This window comes from Heliconius melpomene, chromosome 20 (genome assembly GCF_056956725.1).
Source record: "Heliconius melpomene rosina isolate 202511_hmr_F chromosome 20, ASM5695672v1, whole genome shotgun sequence".
NCBI lineage: Eukaryota > Metazoa > Arthropoda > Insecta > Lepidoptera > Nymphalidae > Heliconius > Heliconius melpomene.
The window spans coordinates 1,292,817-1,316,758 of NC_140408.1; the positions used below are offsets into that span (position 1 = coordinate 1,292,817).

Genomic DNA, 23,942 nt, shown 5'->3' on the forward strand with positions numbered 1-23,942 from the left:
TTTAATTTTAATGTTAAATGAACCCGTTTTTTAACCCGTTCGCGCACCCTACAATCTCAATACAGTGAACCGTCGAGTGCTAAGGCCCCATAGAGATGCTCAATTAACATTTAGTGTTCGAGAGTGATAATCGCATGGCAATTGTTGGGGGCGGCCGGTGAGTGGCGCGGCGGCGCGCGTCTGTACGGCGTACGCTATCGATCCCGGCGTGGGGTGCCGTGCCCGCGCCGCCCGCCACACCCCACCACCTCCAACACCGCCGACACCACCACCGACCTTGAACCCGCACCAACCTAATAATTGCACGTTGCACCTCGCGTTATTTATATATTTACATTTTATATGCATCTATCTATATGTTCAAATGTACTCAAACGTAAACATCAACTTAGTTCGCGCTGCTTGCGTGTAGTCGGTCGTGCTCGTATCGCGCCGCATTGTTATTCAAATTAATCTCGTTTACTGTAACTTCAAGAAATTTCTGTTTAACGTCTTGTTTTATTACGTATTCTTTATTTGTACTATAGTTTATGTAAAAAATATATAATTCAAAGTAAAGTAGTTACCTGCGTATAGGTGGTATTTAGTCTATAAACACTCAATCTACATTCTTGATGTGTTACGTATACGTATGTACTATATCGATTATGATCTATTAGTTAATGGATGAACACTCGAAGGCAGATAGCGAAATCCTTGGAGAAGCTATATCGCGATGGCACCACGACCCCGGTCGTGACTCGCCCGGTGTCGGCGCTGTCGAGGAGCGGTGCGCGGACCGTTCGCCGGCGACGGCCTTGGAAGATACCAATAATGATTGCAGTGCCCCCATGTGAAGTAACTGCGCTTCGTACTAGCGGTATCGGCGAGGCGCGCGGCGGCGTGTAGAACGGTGTTCACCACCATCGAATATGTTCTATTTGTTCTTGATGAAAATTAAATTTTATGATATAATTTTGTTAAGCTTACTGTTTGTCGCAGCGTTCTATCAAAATATTCAATACAAATGAATTATCCAGGCTGATTATTATTTATATTTAACCCGTAACGAGTTTGTTTTATTACGTATTTGAGATTAATTTGTTTTTTGGTTGTATAAAGTGTAAATTATTCATTTAGCTTGCGTCTTCGTTATACGTTAGTAATGCCAACAACAAATACATTCTGGCATGACCATTGATGCTGAGAATTAATGACGAGCCGTCGCAGATTTCTAATTAACTCATTTATTATGCTCATTTTGCGGATACTGCCTTGTAACTTGACGCCCTTGAGTGCCTTTACGAGACACTGTCACTGGTGTTGCGCGTGAGATTGTAAACACTTATATAAATCGTGTCTTAACAATTATATAATTGTAAAAATTTCATAAATTATGTGGGATAAATAAGTTCCATTTGCTAACATTTATAGTAGATAAAATAGCTTTATGGTAGTAGATTAACATAAAAAAATCTAAGTATTATGTTAAGGCATATATAATCGTCATCTATGTCAGCATGAGCCAGATACTGGAAAAACTAGTTCAGTCGCGGCGCGAGATGGCGCGCGCACCTGGAGCACGAATGTCAAGGCTGCACGCTTGGAACCGCTCCAGCACGACGCGTGCGCGCGCAAAAAAATATACTAAACATATTCACTTTTTATTCCTAACGCTCGAAACACCTAAAAATGAACTATTTTGTATCTTTAAATATCGTTTCATGGTAGCTTAATAATGTAATTATCATCTCAAAGAAAAGCTAATAAATCATGTATTTAAAATGACATCTATATTTCCACTAAAAACGTACGACGCGCGCGGTTTGTTTGTGTTCTATTACAATGTTGTAAGGTAGATAATTCAATGTCAATTAAAATGTTAGCGGGCCGCGTCCATGTGTGTCGACAACGCGCGACAAACACTCGCACGTGCACGGCCCGCGTGACGTCACCAGGCAGGGGGGAAAGGGGGGGGGGGCGCGGCCATCGGCAGAGTTTATCTCCGATTGCGAATGCGGCTACGGCTATTTCGGACGCATGTTGCCGATGCACAATGATGTGCATCTCTTTATCACTTCCTCTCTATTGTGAACGTTCAGTGTCATCTCGACCTTGCATTCATTACATACATATACTATACTAATATTTACTATCAACATGTCTAAATATAGGCATGTTTTTCGGCGATCACGACCCACGAGGCCCTGTATGACTGTAATAGAATCTCTGAATTTAGATACTAATCAATCTGCTACCGAAAAAGATTGCCGTCTGTAGGCATCGATTGTGGCAATGTCAAGGCAATAAATATTAAATATGCGCAAGCGCAATGAGACGTCAGTTGTGGCGGTTAACAGCATTGATATAAATTACTTTATGTAATAAACTGTATTTACCGCTTTCGAGAATATTTATTTAAATTTTATTTTTTATTTGCAGAAGGAGATCAAGGTTCTTGGGAGAGCGGGCTTTCCTACGAGTGTCGTTCGTTGCTGTTCAAGGCGTTGCATAATTTGATCGAAAGGTAATTTGATAAAAAACTATAATAATATCATTTTATTATGATTATGGATATAAAAATCTTTATTGGGTATACATATAAAAAACGACTTTTATTTGATTTATAGCGCGGTATTCGATATCTCACCGAGAGTATCTGGCCTGTATAATCTGTATTAAACGCTGCAGTTGGTCGTGTATAATTTGCGGCTAGTAAGGCTAGAACAAAACCAGCTCGAGCCACCGGTTTGCGGAGCGCTCCCTTGCTGTTCACAGCTCACCTCTATTGTTGTGTAATCACTGCTCGCCACTCTTCAACGCTACAGACGGACGTTTGTACTCGCAATTATATTTCTAACATTGTAAATGTTTTTATTGTTCTGTGTTTCTTTTAATTTGCGCAAACTATTGTATCAATTTAAATAAATATTTCATCGCCTCTAGTGGGGATGGAACCCACAACCAGTCGGTCGCCTGGCCGACGACTGGCCTCTGTATTATTTATAAAAAATATATGTTCCCTTACTTTTTATATTATTAATACATTTTGCTGATATTTTATAATACGATGTTTTGTAACGGTCAATTTAGAATTTAAAATTGTCCGGCCGTGAACTTAAAGAGGGTTTTAATAGTCGTTCACCCAGTGGTATCACGGCGCTAGATAAGTCGTGCACTTCGCACAATGTGTGTTCTGCACCTGGTGCGCGGGCGCATCGGCCGACGTCATTGTTACGCGAAGGTCGTTGCATCTTGCGGCCACCGCTATCATTCGCCATATAAAGACATTTTGTTTTTATTATAATAAATATCGATATTGCTATAATATTACTTAATCAATATAACATAATAAAATGTATCATTTTTCGTTATAGCAAACATATTTTTTGTGAAATTTGTAATTTTTCTTTCACCTGTTAAAAGAGAGTGTCCAATACTATAATTCAAAGGATGAAAACACAGGACACCCTGTAGGCGATTGACCGCTATAATTTTATTATCGGTCGTCAAGGTTAATACACTTGCCTGATTTTCCACAAAACATTGCACTTTGTCGCCGCAACCTAGGTACCTAGGAGTACCTACGATGAGGTAGAGTAGGGGCTCAGGCTCGGTTTGAAGCAGAGCGCCACCGTCAGCCGCCAGCCAGCCAGCCAGCCCGACCAATCTCGGATATGAACGAAATCCAGACGAGTCGTTGACCCCGACGGCGGCACGTCAAAGAAACAATGCGTGCGCCGACGATCGCGACAATTTTACGATACGTGCTGTAATGAAGGGGCAAACGTTTCGACGTTTTTTTTTTTCACTAAACTTTTTATTTTTATTGACTATAAATGTCGCCCGATCTCTCATCGCCAGCGCCGCCGTGCGACAGATAAAAAGACACACTTTTTCTACACTATTGTTAGTGGATATTTATTTATACGACGCGACGCGTTGCCATTATAAAAGGTTGTTAAAGAAAAATGTATTTTATAACGAGTTGTTAATTGGGCTTCATTACTAAATCTCTCTTTGATCGCCTCTTGTGAGGGGTTAGGTAGTATAAATTAATTATCATGTTTAGTGTTTTATGGCTAATCGAGAGATGTGAGGATATGTTTTGAATTAAATTTATATGGTGTTTTTATAATGTTTGTTATGTTAAAGTGTCTTATACGAGATCAATGCTCAATGTTCACGACAAATTTTACTGCCACTTGAGGATTGTGAACGGGATATGTTGCGGGTTCGATTCCTATATTCCTTAGAAGCTAAAAACATTCTACTATATGACATTTTTATTTTTAACGATTAAATCATATATGATTCAAACTTTAAATATATACAACAATGTAGTTTATATATAATAGTATAGTTATATATATCATTAATAATATAATTGAGCGTAAAGTCGTCTAATACAAGCTACATTCCGCATTCTAATTGCACGACCAGTCAGTCACAACTGCACAAAGAAATTCGCCACGGCAATTTGCATAGGTGTGTGCAACTGTGCAATGATAGCTCGTGCTCGTAAAGCTGGCGGTCTTACACTACCTAGGAGTGTGTAAGGTGTACTTAGTGTAGTGAAAAATGTATTCGTATTAGGTATAGTTTGTTTTTAGTTCTTAAAATTTGAGTTTTGGTTTTGGGAATTTTTATTCTAAATGGGGTTAGGCTATATGGTAAATTCGTTGTTTTGCCTCCTGAATTCGTCGAATTCTAGAAAAAATAAAAATATATTTTTTTGTTGATATAGATAGAACAAGTAAATATGACAACATAAAAGTCATTTATTCAGAAACAAAAACAGCTAGCTACATTATTTGCAATTATAATTATAATTTTATGAAGTTTTTATACTCCTTAATAATTAAGAAACATAATTCTGCAATGTTTTTGCATTATTTACATTTTATTAATTAGCATATTAATCTTATCTTCAGATGCCTGTTATCTCGAGATTTCGTAAGACTCGGCAAGTGGTTTGTTCAACCCTACGATGGCGACGAGGAGGACGTTGGCAAAAGGTGATATATTTCTTAACGATTCATATTTTTTATGTATGCGTAAATGTTATTTATGAAATGGAAGTATATAGTTGAGGCACCTATTTTTGTTTGGTTGACTCAATTAATAACTGCAATAGCGAACTTCCAAGAGTAATATGAAGATCTCTGTGTTGCACTCGTTAAGACACCAGAGTGAGACTTCGTTCCCCTTCATACATTTTTTTATTTATCATTTATATTATTATTGTCATTTTAGTTATTATTATTTTATGGCTTACCATCATATTAATGTACCTTAATGAAAATAAAACAGAATACATCAAAAATAAAATGATTCAATTATATTAAGTAATAAGAATATAATTTGTTCAAACAGAGATGTAAACTAAAAATATAAGCATTGAGGTCAACAATGATATGTCACTGCGTTTGTCTCACGCGTGGCGTCGGCGGTAACTAACCAGGTTCACAGATACCTAGCGGCGACGCATAATTACATTTAATTATACGTTGACAACAAAATCCAGTTCTAAAGTATTACGTGATTTCATACTGTTTGTTGGGAAGATACGATTATAATATTTCTCATGTACATTCCTCTTTAATTGCATTGGTTGATCATTTTTATATTGTCTATTACTATGTAAGTTTTTTTATTTTTTACGTTAAGTTTAATAATGTTTTATAATGTTTAATTTGTATAAAATATATAAAATAATTTTATAAAAAATAAACATGATATGATCTGGTTTAGTTTAAAGAGTATTAATGTTGATAAATTAACTGTGAAAAATCTTACAATGTGGGTTTTTAAGTTTCATAAATATATTTTTTAAAAGTAATAAAACTTTAAGACATTTATAGATTAGACTAATACATATTTTGAAACATGATTGTCTGTTTTTATTTTATGTACATACATTATAAACTGTACGTCGTCCGTTCCAGCCCGTGGCACCTGTCGTTCTCGTTCGCGTTCTTCCTGCACGGCGAGAGCACGGTGTGCGCGTCGGTGGACGTGCGCCAGCACCCGCCCGTGCGCACGCTCACCGCCAAGCGCCTCGCCCGACTGCGCGCGCCTCCTGACCGCCGCGGCGACGATAAGGGTGAGGCAGATAGCTGCTGAGAGTCGCGGCCGGCCTGAATTTATTCCTTCTTAAACCTAGACCGTTTCATCATTCCCTTGTTCATCTCTGAATGAACAAGTTCAGAAAGCCAGTTTCAGGGCGGCTACGACTGGTCATCCGTACTGTAACAATAGTTATTAGATTAATTATCATTGGAACAGTCTGACGCTTTTGTAGGGAACCCAGTGTTAAGACATTCCTCACGACTGCCCAATTTTTGATCTTATATTTATATGAAAATTAATCTGATAACTGCTGTTATAATATTATCTTAATTTTTTTTTATTAATATTGGATAGTTTACATTCTAATATAATATGGAATAGTATAAGTTTAGGCAATAGTATAACACTTACTTTTGACTATAGCATAATGTTCTGATTCACATTCACACATTAGTATTGATACTACAAACTAATTAATTTTAATATTTATTACTGCTAAAGAAAGTTCCAACATATGTATGTATTTACTATATGGACAAAATTAGATAACCTTAAGAGACTAATACATAAATAAATCAGCAATAAAGTTTTCCTATTTATATTATATATGTATCTCTTTTCTTTTTAATAACAAAAGAAACCATAACATTCTAGCAATGATTTATTCATAACAAATGTCAACTACTATGTCATGCAAATGCCATACATACTACATACATTTATTATAACTATATTTGTTATACTTCGTAGTTATATTTTTATTATACACAATGCATGTCTTATTTTCCTTTTATTCATATTAATCAAATTAATTTTAGGAATTATGTTGATAGAATTATCCTTTTAGGGGATTAATAGAATTATTATTATTTAAATTGAAAATTTGTATAGCTCTTGTTCTTTAACAGATAAAGCACTCTGGTATTAGTTTTAAAATGTTATTCCAAACGTAGGAAAGAAAAATACTTTTTTTAGAAACATATATTTTTGTAACGTAGTCGCACCTCTTGGAACCTACCTTACTTATTGATGTTGTTATAAGTTGAAAAAGAGCATATAAGAATTTTAACGTAGCTTGACGAGCGTAGCGGCGGTTACCAAGAAGCGCGGGTTCAAATCCCGCTATGTAAAATTTTTTATATGTTTCTAAAAAAGTATCACGCTGGTATTGTTTATAAAAAATATATGTTATCTTGTAAATATTTTCAAAGATATCACCAACACATACACATATACATGAATTATACATATATTTTTATAAAAGAAAATGTATTGTATTCAGTACGTAAAAAAGAGTCAGTATCCTGTCTCATTTTCCTTGAGAAATTTATTAATTTATATCATTATAATTAAATTAAAATCTATTACTGAGAAAACAATTTCGTGTACAGTTAAACCTTGTTTTGCCATTTGAATGATATTTGGATTTATTATTGTGTTATTCAAAATGCATTATATAATAATAAGTAATAATAATTAAGGGAGAAAACACACACGAAGGTCGACATGAATGACCACTCCTTAAATGTCGATAAATATTTTAAAACGTCGCCTTATATAATATTTTAATCAATAATTGTTTCTCAGTTTTTAAGGAATTTGTCCAGTTCCAATTACAGATATTATGTAGAGAGTTGCAGAACTCAACGCAGGGCTTTGTCTCTTATGTCAGCCATCAGTCATTTGAATAAACTGTTTAATAATTCATGTAAACTAGAGTCGGCTGATCTTCATGATTCAGTTATTCTATTAGTATGACTCCATAGATTGACAGTTTAACCCTTGATATTTTGTACTTGCATATTGTGATTCATACAATTGTACAATTTGATGACTGTTTCATGGTAGAGTCGATCTAATTGTACTGACAACATTGTCAATTACTATGAAATGTATAATCAATAATCATAATCACTAATTCTGAAAAGTATTCATTTAAGTGGTGATGGTTGTAAAGCATAGAATACTATGTATTTAATTATTCATATTTTATTTTAATTATTAACACTAATTCGAAGTAGGAAATATACATTTAATTCATTTATTATTGCAAATATAATGTATGTATAACAATATAATGTATGTATAATATATGTAAAACATAATGTATCATTCACATTATGGTTATAGAAATTGGTGACTGATGCCCCAGTTAACTGATATTTTAAAAAATGTTAGTTGTTAGTAGTTAAGGTGCAGAACGGCAGGCTTTAATGGCGAAAAGACGTTTTGAATGTTAATATTGCTTTGTGGTTATATAATTCTACATTAATATATTTTTAACCTATGATATTTTTTTTCAGTTATCCTAGCTCCTTTTGGTCTGGAGGGTCGCGTGACGGGGCGCGAGTGGCGCGACACCGACGCGGCCACCGCGCGTCTGCTCGACGCCTGGCGTTTGTTGTACCCGCTGGAACAGGGGTGTGGAGCTGTGGAGGTATGTAAATTACTGTTATTTCCTACTTGTTTGCAGATAATATGAAGCTTATGGAAGTTTATGTTTGAATTAATTATGTTTAGTTGGTTGATTCAAATGAAAAACGTTAGTTTAGTACTTCCAAGAGTAATATGAAGATCTCTGTGTTGCACTCGTTAAGACATCAGAGTGAGACTTCGTTCCTCTTCGTACATATCATTACAGCATTTTAAATGATTCATGAAAAATGTAAATACTTTGTTTTAATATCTTATAAAAAATGTATTTGTAAAAATGTTAATATCATAATTGACATTCGCAACGAATGACTCAACATAGTTAACTACATTACATTACATATGTGTATGTGTGTGTGCAGGTGGAGTGCGGCGGCGTGCGCATGCGCTACCCGGTGCCGTACGTGCTGGTGACGGAGATGGAGGCGCCGCGGGCGCCCGCGCCGCCCGCCGCCCGCCTTGCCGCGCGCGCGCTTTCCGCGCTCGCCACGCCCACGCCTTACCAGGTACTTACGTCGGATTAGAGTATATTCATAGGAAGTGGGAAACAAAACTTTTTTTAAATACATAAAAAGTGTTGAGTTAACTTCCAATATTAATAGAAATTTGAAATTTTACTTGATATAAGAATATCATTTGTGAACATTTCTAACTTGTAAAAGTATATTTCTTACAAATTAAAAAAAACATTTGAACTGTATCATTTTGTCTTCTAACGAGAATTTATGTTTAACTTAATAACAATTTCAGACGGCGGAACTCTGCTACTCGGAATGTGCGGGCGATGTCAACGATGACTTCTTGGACCCCACCAGGAAGACACCATGCGTTTGTGCCAAGTGAGTCACTCCAATCTCTTTTTGCCTTCGTTCTATGCTAGATATAGTATATAGTGTTGCCCCTCTTTGAAAACTTATGAGGAATATGCATTATGAATAGTAATCCCTCACATATCAAGGTAGGGAGAGGGAACCTGGGAACCTAGTGGTAAGACACTCCATTCCCATTAAGACGATAAATTTTATATGATAAATTTTATATGAAATAGATTTTTTATTCAATGTTCAAGGTTAATTGCAACCAAATTTATATATTGTAAATTTGTTAAAATATAATGACACAAAAAATATAAACATAAAATTTAGTACATATATTATTTTTATAAATAAAATCAACATTTATAGTCGTGATTCTTATCTTAAATTATGATTTTTATATTTTTTAGTCATCTCAGCTTTGTGGTTTTTAACTTTGTGGTTTGGGAAATATTTAATTTGTATAATTACTGTATAATTAAGGTATCCATAAATGTTGTAAACAATTTACATACTCTTACAAGTAACATAATGCATATTTCTCACTTTCAATGATATAACTTATATATTATGTATGCAGTAGTTGATTGCAATAGACGTAGATGTTCGAACGTTTTATATCTCTTTACTATAATCTATATAGTATACGCTTGTCATGCAAATTCTTACTTCGCCTCGTCGATAACATTGAAAAAGAGACTTTACTCGCTTAAAATAAAGATCAAAATGGTCTAAAATGTTGTCGACGATTTTCCTCTTAAGACAAAGAAAGCGTACGGGTGTAGACTTGTAGATAGGTAGATGTTATATATGTGAATGTTTTATATACTACATATTGTATGAATATTGTATTCTAGTCTTTAGAGGTTATAAGCTTTACTTTTTATGGATTAATGAGAAGTGTCCGTTGAAACACAAATAGCATGGCTGAGATGTTGATGTACTTTAATTTTTATTAACAAAACCTTTTATTAACTCACTTTTTAATGTTCTATTTGTGATATAGAGTGGGTTCCATGTCTGTTGTGTTTTTTGTTTAACAAGTTGTTACCATTTTCAAAATTGTTGTTTGGTGTGTGTTAACATCTCAGTCAAAGTATTCGCTGCGTACAGGCTTCTGTCACACTCAAGACGTCCGTAACTACTCATGTTTATATATCGCTTCTGTAGAGGTTGGGTTATTGCAGTTTCTCTATCCGGTACTGCCATTATATTATTGAAATAAATATAATAAACGTAATTTTTGCTTTGATTTCATTTGTATTGTAGTTTATATATTTCTTATTTTATGCATGAAAATTATTATTTATTTATATTGTAGATTGCATATTTTTTATAAGAATCTTATGAGTATTCATTTTATTTAACTTTTTTTTATTTCTTTTAGCATGTCATAAGTATGTTCAAGATTAAATTATGATTTGCCATATGTTACAATGTAGTAGAATATAATTTGTCAGAAAGTAAAGCATAAATTACGTTTGCGGAGATCTACCGCGCAACGGCATGTAGAGTAGGGGGTAGTGGGGGGTAGTGCGGGGTAACGCGAGTGTGACAGGCGGCGCGGGCGCACACTAGCCTTGTGTGTGTGCAGGTGGCGGCGCCGCCGCGCCCCGCGCCCGCGCCCGCCGCCCTTCCACCGCCGCGCGCACCACCAACACCGCCGCCGCGACCACCACCGACACGCGTGAGTATACCACCACTACCATCACCGCCTCCACCACCGCCGCGCCAGAAATGATGATGCGAGTATTGCGTGAGAAGGTAAGTATTGCATCACTAACGGCGATAACACCACACTACTAGGCTACTAGATACAAGTAGTGTAATTTTTTTTCTAGTGACCTAAATTAACGCACTAGAGTGTGGTGTATTTTTTAAATTGCCGCCTCATACTCCAGCACTGATCACATCAGATTGGTGACATTGTCCTAAATATTTAAATCGACAAGTGAAGGTCAGTGGTCACAATACTGCGGTAATGACGAATCATGATATAATTTCTCTAAATATAGCCGTCCTATCATAGAATGCCTAACCTTCAAGTCGAAGCGAACACAAATAATGCAATGCTGTCTGCATGCCCGCCTCGTACCGCCTCGTACCGCCTCGTAGACGCATGCGTGATTAGTATATTATGTAACGATATATTGCATGCTTTGTGTTTTCATTTAAATGAATAAATTAAACTTATACTTGTATTATTCATTAGGAATAACCTAATTATAAATATATTAGGACGAACATTATAATGAATCTCGTTAATATCATTCATATTAACATTTTGACCGAATAATATACATGTCTCATAATTCATTTCAGATTATTATTTTTTGTTTTTTAAGTAAGTTTGTCCTTCATCTTCAGTATTCGTGAAGTTGTTGCTGCTCATTTTCCTTGATATTTATAAATAACATATAATACTATTTATATTTAAAAATGTTAGTTACAACAAAAAAAGGGTTATTTATTTGATTCTGTATTATATTTTATATTTGACTTCTATCTTTGTACAGAAATGCATAAGATAAAAAAATATAAATTATTGCTTACTTATTTAATATTTTATTATTTTGGTGCTAATTATTTTGTAAAATTAATTTACAAATGATTACCGTTTTTATAAATATGATATATGTACTAAATTAAATTTAAATATTAATTATCTGTACTTGTCTTCTTGTCGCTATTAATAGTGATGACGACATATCATGATGCAAAATTCCATTCATACATCACAGTAACATCTACCTCATCTCTATACTGATCGCTCGATTCACTTCATTATTTTAAAGCTGATTCATTAATTATATACACAAAAAGTTTGTTATTGGGCATTTTTGAAGGGTTTAAGTTAATGATTGAGTGGAGCTCATGACAATAAATAAATGTAATAAATTAATTGTAATAAATTCTTACGAGATCCAATAATCTATCAACTTAAGCCTTACATAACAGACCGATAAAATGATAATAATTAATTTCCCCAAGTAGGAATCGAATCTACCACCACGCGTCGTCGCGTTTATAATTAGACGGAATACAAATATAATTTTTAAAAAATAAGAAATCATCTTATTAAGCAATAATGCTAAATCTATTGAAGATAATAGAAAAATAAATGAAAGTAGATGAGATTTATAAGCTTAGTACAGTGGTGTGTGTTGTGTGTGTCGCAGGGCGGGCTGCACGGCAGGCGGCGCATGCTCGCCGGGCAGCTGCGGTGGAGCGTCACCGGCGGGCGCGCCCTCGCCACACCACGCGGCGCTCGCCAGCCTCGCCGCGCACCAGGTAAACAGTTTTTAATTTTTAAAATGTGTTGGAAATGTGTTTTAAAATGTGTGCATTTAAATATTAAACTAGAATATTATATATAAAAATTAACTTATTTTTTTTATTTCCTAAGCGTGGAATAACAAACACTTTAAAAATGTCAAAAATACTTTAGATTTTTTTCTTGCTTACACCCCCTGTCTGTTAGTCGATAACGAAAGTGTTTTAATATTATACAATATGTATACATGTTGTTTGGAACATTGCAGGTGAGCAACGTACCGACGACGCTGCACACGCCGGCGCCCACGCCCGACCCGCTGGCGCCGCCCACGCCCGCGCCGCCCTCAGCGCCGCCCAACAAGCTTTTTGCTCAGGTATATATGTCAACATTCATGTTACCTTTAACTACTTTTTTTCATAAGTTAAGAGTATTTTTTGACTGCTAACAACAGAAAAACTACAATTAAAAAAATATTTCTGTCATAATATGATGATTGTAAGTCACTTCAAAAAATATGTGTTTTTTTATTTGGATACTGTAAAGGCGATATTTGTGGGTTCGATGCCTACTCGGCGAAATTAATTATTTTCATTTATTCGTACTCGCATTGAGTAAATGAAAATAATTGAAAATAAAACTCACATACAGAGCCCTAAAAGATTCTACTTTCTACTTTCCAGGATAAGGTGTGAAGCTAAAAAAACTATTCCTATATTATAATAATTGATGTTTGTTTATATTACACAGGGTGAGTCCCCCAGCGGCGGGGGAGCGGGGGCGGGGTCCCCGAGTGCGGCGCCGCCGCCCGAGCTCCTGCGGCGTCCAACGCTGCCGGCCGCCGAGAAGCGCCTCGATCCACTCGAGGACGAGCACGAGCTGCATATGCTGTATGACTACACCACTGTTTATGCTTGGTGAGTCCTATATACATATATTTATTATATTATATGTATACATAAATTAATGTTCAACATTGTTAACTCTCAGTAATGTTATCACAATGGCATTCCATACATTTTTATCCATTACATATTTTATTAATTACGCCATTGTGGCATAGTAGGACGGACAGCCTTTTGACTATAAACTAAATCATTTTGACTGTGAATTATTTTCATATTCGCGCTCTAATAAGACTGAGTGTAGTATCATGACGATTCTTTATATCCGAGATACAGCTTGAAGCTGAAAAATTACATATTTATACGCATTTAAATGAAAAAGATATATTTATTACTAGCGACCCTCTTGCGGCTTCGCCCGCTTTAACTACTGGATTATTTATGTAATGTATGTTTGCAGAGCACTTAAGATAATGTGAAAATTAATTTAACCCTAATGCAACCCGCATTTTTGTAGTTTCAATAAGGATTTTCCAATTGTTTTACACAGCAAGGATTTTTTAGTAGGTACCATAATTTTAAATCTGTACTACTAATCTTTTCAAGTACTTATTAAAATATATTTAAATGACTATTTTTAGATAGTTAAATGACTATTTTTAAACGGAAGAAATTATAAACAAAAACCTACCTACTACTAACTACTACAAAAAATGTGAAACCAAATATATCGCGCTGAAATAATACATTCAACTCCAATTATCCAATACGTGCAAACGCATCTAACTAAATCTTCGTTGCTATAAAGGCAGCCGGGTTTTTTTTTCGAGCTTGTGGTTAATGCTGAAAGGGGTATTCTGTCCCTGATGAAAAGCAAGCACGACGTGGCTGCCTGTGAGGAAAATTAAATAGAATGCATGGGCCGGAAATCGAACCCGGGCCGCCCGCGTGGCAGCCGAGCATTCTACCACTGAACCACCGATGCGTGTAAGGCAGGCGGGCGCGGCGGACGCATGGCGAGTGGCGAGCCGTTTCGCAGCAAGGATTTTTTTGATATTGTAACAACTTCTAAAGTACTTATTAAAATGAAAAACAGTAAAAGACAGTTTTGGTCTACATTAAATGGCCAACGTAACTAATATACTTATTTATATGCTGAGAGTAAGGGATAAGTGAAACTTGAGTAACATACAGCTGATGTGTCAACGGCGGGATGTGTCAACAATTAAATGCGTTTTTCTGTAAAACTATTCGCAATTTCGAAATATTGTAAAAAGCAAATTTTATCTTCGTTTAACGTAGAAAATTAATAAAGTATTTTAAAGGATAAGGATTTATACCATTATGGAAAAATATCCCTCACAATAAAAAATATATTGAAATTATTATTTTTAGACAAAAAAATGATCACTACACGTTATTCTTCAAAGATACGAATATGCTCTCGCGGACTTTTTTGTAGATCTTATTAAGAGGAACAATACTCCAGTACATTTTTTCATGTAGTACTTACCATTAGAGCAGCGCATGCGCGAAAGTGTCTCAACGGGTAGGACTTTATACACATTTATCGTATTTATGTTAATTTACATAAGAATGTACAAATAATAAACTATATATAAACCTTCTACGAAAAACACTCGACTTAATGGTGAAGACCGCATCAAAATCCGTTGGGTGGTTTAGAAGAAGAAGAGTTAGAAACAACAGACAGACACGAAAAGCGACTTTGTTTTATAAGATATAGGATGAAAGTATAAAAAAATATAATTAAAATTATAATATGTGGTGAGACTAGACACTTTAATATGTAAATATATGACCAAATATGGCTTATTTAATATAACAATTGCATCATGGTTATAAATAAACAGAATGAGTGTAACTAATTCTACCACATTATCTTTCATCTTATATATGTACACAATATATTAAGCTACTAGTAATTAAGTTAGGTTATCTTATTCGTTACTTAGTAAGATAATCTCGGATATTGTTATTTAATATCAAACGTTGAAATGTATATGTAATGTTCCAGTTACACCTTTCTATTCTGTACTAGAATTCCACTACTCTTTATGCGACCGTATTGTATTACGTTGTTAGTTACTTTCCATGTTACTTTAGTATGTATTACTGTTCGTGTATAAGTTCAATGTCAACACTGATTCATTAAAAGATAATTTCACATAAAAATAAAAGTATATGAACTTTATCCAAATATCATATAAATTTTTACAAAATAATTTTAGTGCCTGTAAATAATAATGCCATTTATTTCGTGCTAACACGTGACAATAAGGTATTGTGACGTTTACTTTATTTCAGGACACTTTAATTACTTTTTAAAAATGTAGTTCAGTTTTATATATATTTTTTTCATTTATTTATTAAGTAGTTCCATCAGTTACTTGCATTGTTTATTATTTCTTATTGTTAAAATAATAGTTAGAAAGCGTAGTCTTATATTTTTAAAATTCTGTAGCGAGTATACAACGGACACATGGAATCTGAGTATATGTTCGATGTGAATCGCAACCTCGCCATATTACACACCAATATGCGCATCAACGTTGTTTCAAGCTAACAATACTGTGTTGATATTGGTCACATCTTATTTATTTATTTTTTGAGCTTCATTTTTAGCCTAGCTTTTTATGTTTGGCTTGGGTTTCGTTATAGAAGTTTATATGAATCTGAGCTTTGGACAATTTTTGTTTTATTTTTTCTACATTATTTCATTATTTTAGACTGTTGTCGCTTAGCTCGATTCCCACTTGAGTGAATGAATTATTTTGGTAGCAACACAAAAACAGGGTGTTGAACACTCAAAACGTAATGTTTATAAAACAATTAATGTATCTTAATACTAGGTTCCCTCTGCATATCCTGGTACTATATACCAGTGTGAAGCTATAAAAACAACATACTATTTACTTATTATTTACTTACATTTTCTTAACCATATTGTTCTTCCAACCCAGGCTCGAGCACCCAGTGAAAAGGTTCAAGAGCTCAGAAGGAACTTTTCGCGAGGAGCTCGCTTTGGGTAGCACTGCGGGCACGGCGCCCGACTTGTATGCGGGACACGACCACACGCGCCTGCCCGCGACACCAACCCGTGATCTGCCTTATATTAAGCATGAAAAGCTTGATCAGGTAAATTTTGAGTTTCTTGTAGTTGTGGATTAGAGGGCAGTGATATAGGTTCAATTCATGCTATTAAGTCATTTAAAATTATAAAATTTTAGCTTGCTAACTTAATATAATGAAAATTCTTGTCTTGTCTCTAAAAAAATGTTACATAAATTGACAAGGTGAAAAAATAAAATAAATCAGCTTCACGCTGTCACCCGCACACAGCAGAGTAGGCAAAGGGAACCTAGTGTTAAGACACCCCACGCCAAATTTTGGAGGTGTATTGAGTGGCAGAACTTTTGCGCCGCACTATGCCTCGAAACCGGAGCGAAGAAATGGAAATATAAATGTTATATAAATATTTCATTACCTCGAGTGGGGATCGAACCTACAACCGTCGGGTTACTCCTTGTGCTCTTGTGCTCCTGGGCCACGACGGCTTCATTATTTAAAATAAATTATATATTAATTAATTAAATGAGACAAATATTGTTGCTTACATGCTGAAAATACTAAAGGTAAAAATATGTAGGATTAACAATAGATTTTAACTTGTTGGGATATCATGGTTTCATGATCAATTCTTACTTTAAATTTATAATCAATATTTATATTTAACCAACAATAATTATTTTTAAGGAGGATGTGAAAGACTACAAGAATTTATTCACTTCAGACGGTTTATGTCCGACGTTGAAGGATTTGGACCAAATATTTGACAATTCGGACGACGCGGCCAGCGGCGATGAGACGGTAAGACTTGTGAGTGTACCCTTCTTATTATCTTTCTATAATGTAATGCATGATTTCATATACATTATTTATATATAAATATTTGTAAAATATGGTATTAATATGTAAATTTTATTCCATTTTTTTACTCTGAAAAAGTTAGATACTAGAGTATGATGCAATAAATCATCCAGCCGTAGCGGCTGATGTCGCTAGAACAACAGGAATGATGCAAAACTAAATGAAAAGCTAAGAATAATTATAAGAATTCAGTTTAATATTGATTTTTATTTTAATGAGAATAACGAATAAACTGTTTCTATTTATTTTAAATAATGAATATTGTAGTTTATTAATTTCTAAGTTTTTTGATATTTTGCCATTGACTTTAGGTTGAATAAAATAATTTTAAATTATATTTTGCGATGTTCCGATGGTGTTCTTGATTATACCTTTACTGTCATTAGTAGACTATAGTTTTGGCGTTGGTTTTGGTTATCCGTATTTATGTGATTTATTAGTAAATTTCTGCATGTGAAAAGTTGAAAGAGTTTCCTCCTAGGAAACATGATAAAAAGCCATCAAATTTTTCCAATGGTCATGTACGATGTTTCCTCCTTTTTCCTTATGCTGGGGTAGTGGACTATTGTGTTTAAAAGTAATTTGATAAATTGTGAACATATGTTGGTGAACTGTGTTACAGTTGCAAGTACAAACGCCTCCGGACAGCAACAAGTCGATGGAAGAGACGCGGTGCGTGGGCGGGCGCTGCGTGCGCGCCGAGGAGCTCAGCAAGATGTTCCCCACGCCGCCTAGCATGGAGGCGCACGCGCAGCCCTCGCCCGGCTTCTCGCCGCCCGACACACACCACCACCACGCGCTGCACGCGCACCCGCGCCTGCACGGCTCGCCGCCCCCGGACCCCATCGAGGTATCTTATTAAATAATTAATGGGTCATTTCAATTAAAATAAATAAAAATCTGTATATGATGTCTTACTTAATACCAGGTTCTCTAAGTATTATTATGTTGTGTCCAGGACTGGTCGTACGTGTTCAAGCCGCCGACGATATGCAAGTACGTAGGCTCGTCGAAGTACGCGCCGCTGAGCGCGCTGCCCAGCGCGATGCTGCCGGCCGTGGCGCTGCCCGCTGCCGCCGTGTACCGTCCGCGCTGGCAGCGCGCCAAGGACGAGCGCGATCGCGACCGCGACGACCGCGACACGCCGCGACGGGGGGACTCCGCCACGCCTGCTGGTTGGTATTCAGAAAATTATTTTGAAATGTATAAAATATGAATTGGCGCCACTCTTTTCTTTATAGCTTTCATTTTTTATTCTCTATTGGGAAATAATCATAGTTATGAATAATATTGATACCGGAAATTTACAATAAAAATATTTTATATTTTCATTTATTCGCTTTGGTACCGAAGCAAAATGCGGTATTGAGTTCTGCCATTCCACACGCAATGCCTTCATAGTAAATTCGGGAACTGAACTGTCCGTTAGGACAGGGTGTTAACCCAGAGAGAACTTGGGAACCTATACCCAGGTTCTCTTTGGCTACCCTGTGTGTGGTGTCCAAAAAAATATAAAATCTGTAAAGTTGCAAACAATAAAAATAAGCGTGTAACAGTAACTTGACATTACATTAATCTTGATAATTTCTTAATACCTTCAATTATATATCATTTTCCATCAGAACGAACAGAGAGAACCACCACATCGACCAACACGACGCCCGGCGTGAAACGTTCAATATCGAGCACCGAGCGCGCCGCCGAGTCGCGGTCGCCTCGGAGGCCGGGAGGCGCGGTGGGAGCGGCGGGCGGCGGTGGCGGAGTGCACGCAGCGCCGCCGTCCCCGCGCGCACCCACGCCCGCTTGTCCGCTGCTGCTCAACGTACTGTTGGCCGACACCGTGCTCAACGTATTCAGGGATCACAACTTCGATAGCTGCACCCTGTGCGTGTGCAACGCTGGCGCGAGGGTTAGTGATTATAATAGTTTATGTTTATGTTCCAGTTTTTCTAAGTAATAGCAGTCCATTCTACTAACGTTATTAATAAATTTGACTAAACTATTGTAAAAGTAAAATTTAAACTGTTATGTAAACTTATTAAACTGTTATGTTATGTATATGTTATTTTGTTAGCAATATTATTGTTAAGATTCACAGTGTTTGAATGACATTTTTTTTGCATATTAATCTAATATTTTTTACTATGTAATTACCTAGTACCTAGTATATGTAAAAATAACACTCGCTAGATTTTCAAATTTGAAAATTAGTAATAATAAATGTGATTGTTCTACTAACAGATGGTAGGCAACATCCGCGGCGCTGACGCGGCGACGTACCTGCCTGGTGGGGACTGGGGGGGCTCCGCCGACGACGAGCCCTCGCATTGCTCCTGCGGGTTCAGCGCCATTGTAAACCGACGACTGGCACATCGGGCTGGCTTGTTTTATGAGGTAAGAATTATAATGAAATAATGTTATACTCTATTGAAATATATTCTATATCCATATTCATAGTTATTTTAACATGTTACTTGCGGCGCGTTTTATCTCATTTTGATGTTTCGGTGACGTTTGTTGTAGTACTTCTTTATCTATATACATAAAATCGAAAGGTCACTCACTCATCACGAAATCTCAGAAACTACATGTGCTAGGAATCTCAAATTTTGCATAGGAGTTACTTATAGGACGTAGGTGCTCGCTAAGACGGGAATTTGCAATATTCGACTTCTAAGGGGTTGTTTTTGGGGTCGAAAGTTTGTATGAAACTTCATTACTACAAATGCTACGAGTCTCAAATTTTGTATAGACGTCACTAGGACGTAGTCATGGAGACAGAAATTAATAATAACATAGTTCACGCGGGTGTTACCGCGAGCGGGCCGCTAGTATATTATATATCTTCATAAATTATATATCTAAGATTTACAAATATACAATGATAACACTCTACTACACAATGATAATAGATATTATTGCTGTGTGTGTAAACAAAGATTTATTTTTATGAAATGAGTATGATTTATAATGTTTTTTATTATACAAAATAGCTGATAAAGTTGTATAGTTATTCAATTCCTTATACTTTTACTCTATATAAATATATAACTTAATATTTACTATAAAATGAATGCCTAAGTTATATCAATTATTTTATATATGTTAACTCTTATAAATTACATTCCTTGGTCTTATTTGTATATTTAGATATAACAAATTTACTGAATATGAATACTAAATATTTCACAATTTTCCCAGGATGAAATGGAAATCACGGGTATAGCAGAGGAGCCCGGGGGGCGGTCCACGAGCACTGGCACGAGCAGTACGGGCGCGCTCGGCGACGTAGCCGGCGTGGTAGTGGCGCAGTGCGCGGCGCCCGCCGGCGGTGCCGCTTCCGCACTGGCGAGGGCGGCCCGCCGCGCTGCCGGAGCAGACGTGCCCGATCATTTGAGGCTTAATTTGTTAGAGTGAGTGTTTTTGTATGACGGGAGGGGAGGGTGACGTCATTGCTCGTAGTAGTGTTGAATAATTTTGATAAATATAATTAAGTAATACTAAACAAAATTTATCTAACGTAACAGGTACTCAGACGGTGGTGCGGCTGCCGCTCGTGCGTTAAGTGCGGCGGCGGGCGGTGTTGCGGCGCTACCCATACCCACCAACATGACGAACGGCGGCGCTGTGCACCGTTGGCCGTTTATAGGAGCACGGGCGCCGCGGTCATCACGCGATGTTGTTAGGTTTGTGTTTAGTTGTTATTATTATAACATAACATATAATAACAAAGTATTTATTAGAAATTGTAATTACATACTGCATTTTTTTTAAGTATTCTTGTATTTATGGCATAAAAAAAATCTGGTCAATTATACAAGATATTATTAACATTTAGTTTAAACAACGCTTAAATGAATTTATCAATTACAAAATTATTATTTTTTATGCTCAGAACGCCATAATTTTTTTTTCATTAAACAGAAGAGAAAAAACATTAAATAGTTTATGTATATTTTACGCCATTTTCAATAAAAGAACAAGTACTCGCATTATTATAAATAATTTTAACAAAATGTACCTCATGACAGATTAATGCGACGCCTCCGACCTCTCCTCCAAGACGCCATACAGAAGCGTTGCTGCGGTGCGCGCATGTGGGACGGCGTGACGGGCCCGCTTACGTGGCGCCAGTTCCACCGTCTGGCGGGCCGCGGCAACGAGGACCTCTGCGAGCCGCAGCCGGTGCCGCCCCTGCTCGTGGGCCACGACCGGGACTGGATATCACTGTCGCCCTACGCCCTGAGACACTGGGAGAGGCTGTCTCTGGAGCCGTATTCGTATGCGAGAGACGTCGCGTACGTAGTGCTCACGGCTGATGGAGATTCCTTGTCGGAGCCGATCAAGACGTTCTTCAAGGAACTGTCGGCGGCGTACGAAGCGTGCAGGTTAGGTAGACATCAACCGATATCGAGGATAGCGCGAGATGGTATCGTTAGGACCACGCCTACTGATAGTGATAGGTGAGACTTGGTTTTTTTATATTTATATTTTTTTGAGGCCATAGTAGTGTAGCGTCTGAATGAGAAAACCACTTGTCATTCGGAAAAACCTTTTGTTTTTTTGTTTTATCTTGGTCTGGCTCCCCGCAATATTTCGAGAATTGAGTGAAACGTGGGAAATGGAATATCTTAACTACTGTATGTCCTTCTGTATGCGGTTCATATTTTTTTAATAGGGTTATTTTTTTAAATTACTATATTCATTAACGATATCTGTATTTTTAAAAATATTATCTTGTAGTATAATTTGTACCAACTTTTTATAATCATTCCAGGGACGCAAATTACGAAGAATGGACAGGTGAAGTACCACCGGGTAGATTAGGCGAGTACGTGAAAGCGTATGCGGAAACATTAAGATCCAATCTGGTACCGCAACTAGCTGCGCTGAACGTTGATCGGACATTATTTGAATGTAAGCTTAATATTTTAAATAATGGAGCGTATTTTTTTCTTATTTATACTTTAATTGTACACTACTTATATAAAAAGACTTCTACAGAAAGGTAGTCTTTTGAGATCTCTTCCAGACGACTTAGGGCGAAAAGAAATGGTCTTATTTTTGAGTATATATGTGGTGGATGCAGTAAAACAACATAAATAAAGAATGTATATAATTGTATATATATTTTTAAAAATATAAAAATATTAACGAAAATATATAGAATATAATAAAACGCATAAATTTTGCTTGCTACTGTAATATAAGATTGTAAGGAAATATTTCAAGTAAGGAACTAAATCCAAAGCACATACAGACATATCTTTTGGTGATTTATTTATATACTTTTTTAGTAAGTTAATAATACTTTAAGCAATGCCAAAATTATTAAAATATTTTCCATAAAACATGCTCTCCCTGGTATCCATCCGTGTTTACCCAAAGTTTTGCCAGGCTAATGCACAGCTGAGCTGAGATACTAGCCTATTAATAAATATAATAGCAACACTTAAGTGTTGCTAATAACAAGTTAGTTATATACTAAAATACATTTTCATTTAAATTATATTTCCTCCCATTACAGCAAACAACATAAACTCAATGCGTCCCCCCGCCGCCCCCGAGCGCCCGTCCACGCCCAGCGGTACCGCCACCAGCACGCCCACGCCTTCCGAGCAGCACGACACAGAGAACTCGTGGGAGGAGAACGAGGCCGGGGCACCGGCGCTCGTAATATACGTAGTGGAGCCCCCGGCGTCGCACGCGCACAGGCCGAGGGCGTTGGCGGCGCTGCTGAGGCTTGCTGCGCAGGCGCATCGGCATTTGCATCATCATAATCCGCTTGTTAAGGTTTGTTTTTTCGAATGGGTGTACAGCTTTCCCGCTTAGTAAGTTTATGTGTCCTAGTGTTGAAACATGCTATACCCCAAAATAAAAAATATTATGACCACGTTTCTAGAAAACGTGTAATATTAGGATTCTCCATAAGGTGTGGACTATGGAGTTTAAAGTTCTTCTTTATTTATAATATTCAAACTTAATTGTATAATGGTAATTATACAATTATTTAATTTATCTAAAACTGTCTAAGCTATTATGAAAATTAGGCAAATCAATACTTATAGGAACTCATGAACTTTTCTGGTTGGAATTAAACTATATTTTGCTTGTGTTGGATAGCCCATTAATCGAGCTAAACTATTAATATGATGTCATATAGCCCATATTACATCATATTAATAGTTTTGTATGTAACCAATTATACTATCACTGTACCATGTGTCATGTGTCTTACACATTTCCATTAGAAAACGGGGCAAAGTAAAGTTGACAATAAATCTTATGATCATTTGTAACAGCTAATTATAATAATAATTAATTTATATATACACAGATAATATCTTTGGAAGGCGTATGCGAGACGTGGGGAGCCAGCAGTACCGCTAGCAATGGTGGTGGAGCAGAAGTTCGCGCGCTCGCCTTCAGCGTGTTCAGCGGTGCGCGGCGTTTACTTGCGCACTCGCCTGCTGGGAAATCCTTGACTGGCTTTGGCACTGCGGCTGCTGCTAACCTGTTTATTAGTAATAAAGATGTATGTATATATTATGTTATGTAATATTTAATGTAGAC

The 23,942-nt window shown here is 36.4% G+C and overlaps 1 protein-coding gene across 3 annotated transcripts in view; it reads left to right on the plus strand.

Annotated features, from left to right (window-relative positions):
- skd (mediator complex subunit skuld) overlaps window positions 1-23,942 on the plus strand; it is a 58,368-nt gene that overhangs the window by 27,829 nt on the left and 6,597 nt on the right. Inside the window, exons 3-24 of one of the 3 annotated variants that reach the window (XM_085205376.1) lie at window positions 2,422-2,506; window positions 4,914-4,997; window positions 5,928-6,085; window positions 8,355-8,488; window positions 8,847-8,990; window positions 9,235-9,323; window positions 10,894-10,986; window positions 12,479-12,590; window positions 12,842-12,949; window positions 13,324-13,490; window positions 16,403-16,577; window positions 17,196-17,318; window positions 17,992-18,219; window positions 18,328-18,544; window positions 18,992-19,278; window positions 19,611-19,763; window positions 20,571-20,782; window positions 20,897-21,055; window positions 21,401-21,832; window positions 22,147-22,286; window positions 22,897-23,162; window positions 23,707-23,904. In XM_085205376.1, the coding sequence (XP_085061502.1) occupies window positions 2,422-2,506; window positions 4,914-4,997; window positions 5,928-6,085; window positions 8,355-8,488; window positions 8,847-8,990; window positions 9,235-9,323; window positions 10,894-10,986; window positions 12,479-12,590; window positions 12,842-12,949; window positions 13,324-13,490; window positions 16,403-16,577; window positions 17,196-17,318; window positions 17,992-18,219; window positions 18,328-18,544; window positions 18,992-19,278; window positions 19,611-19,763; window positions 20,571-20,782; window positions 20,897-21,055; window positions 21,401-21,832; window positions 22,147-22,286; window positions 22,897-23,162; window positions 23,707-23,904 (3,764 nt within the window). The remainder of the gene's footprint in view (window positions 1-2,421; window positions 2,507-4,913; window positions 4,998-5,927; window positions 6,086-8,354; window positions 8,489-8,846; window positions 8,991-9,234; window positions 9,324-10,893; window positions 10,987-12,478; window positions 12,591-12,841; window positions 12,950-13,323; window positions 13,491-16,402; window positions 16,578-17,195; window positions 17,319-17,991; window positions 18,220-18,327; window positions 18,545-18,991; window positions 19,279-19,610; window positions 19,764-20,570; window positions 20,783-20,896; window positions 21,056-21,400; window positions 21,833-22,146; window positions 22,287-22,896; window positions 23,163-23,706; window positions 23,905-23,942) is intronic. The other 2 variants (XM_085205377.1, XM_085205378.1) reach the window with 2 other exon arrangements.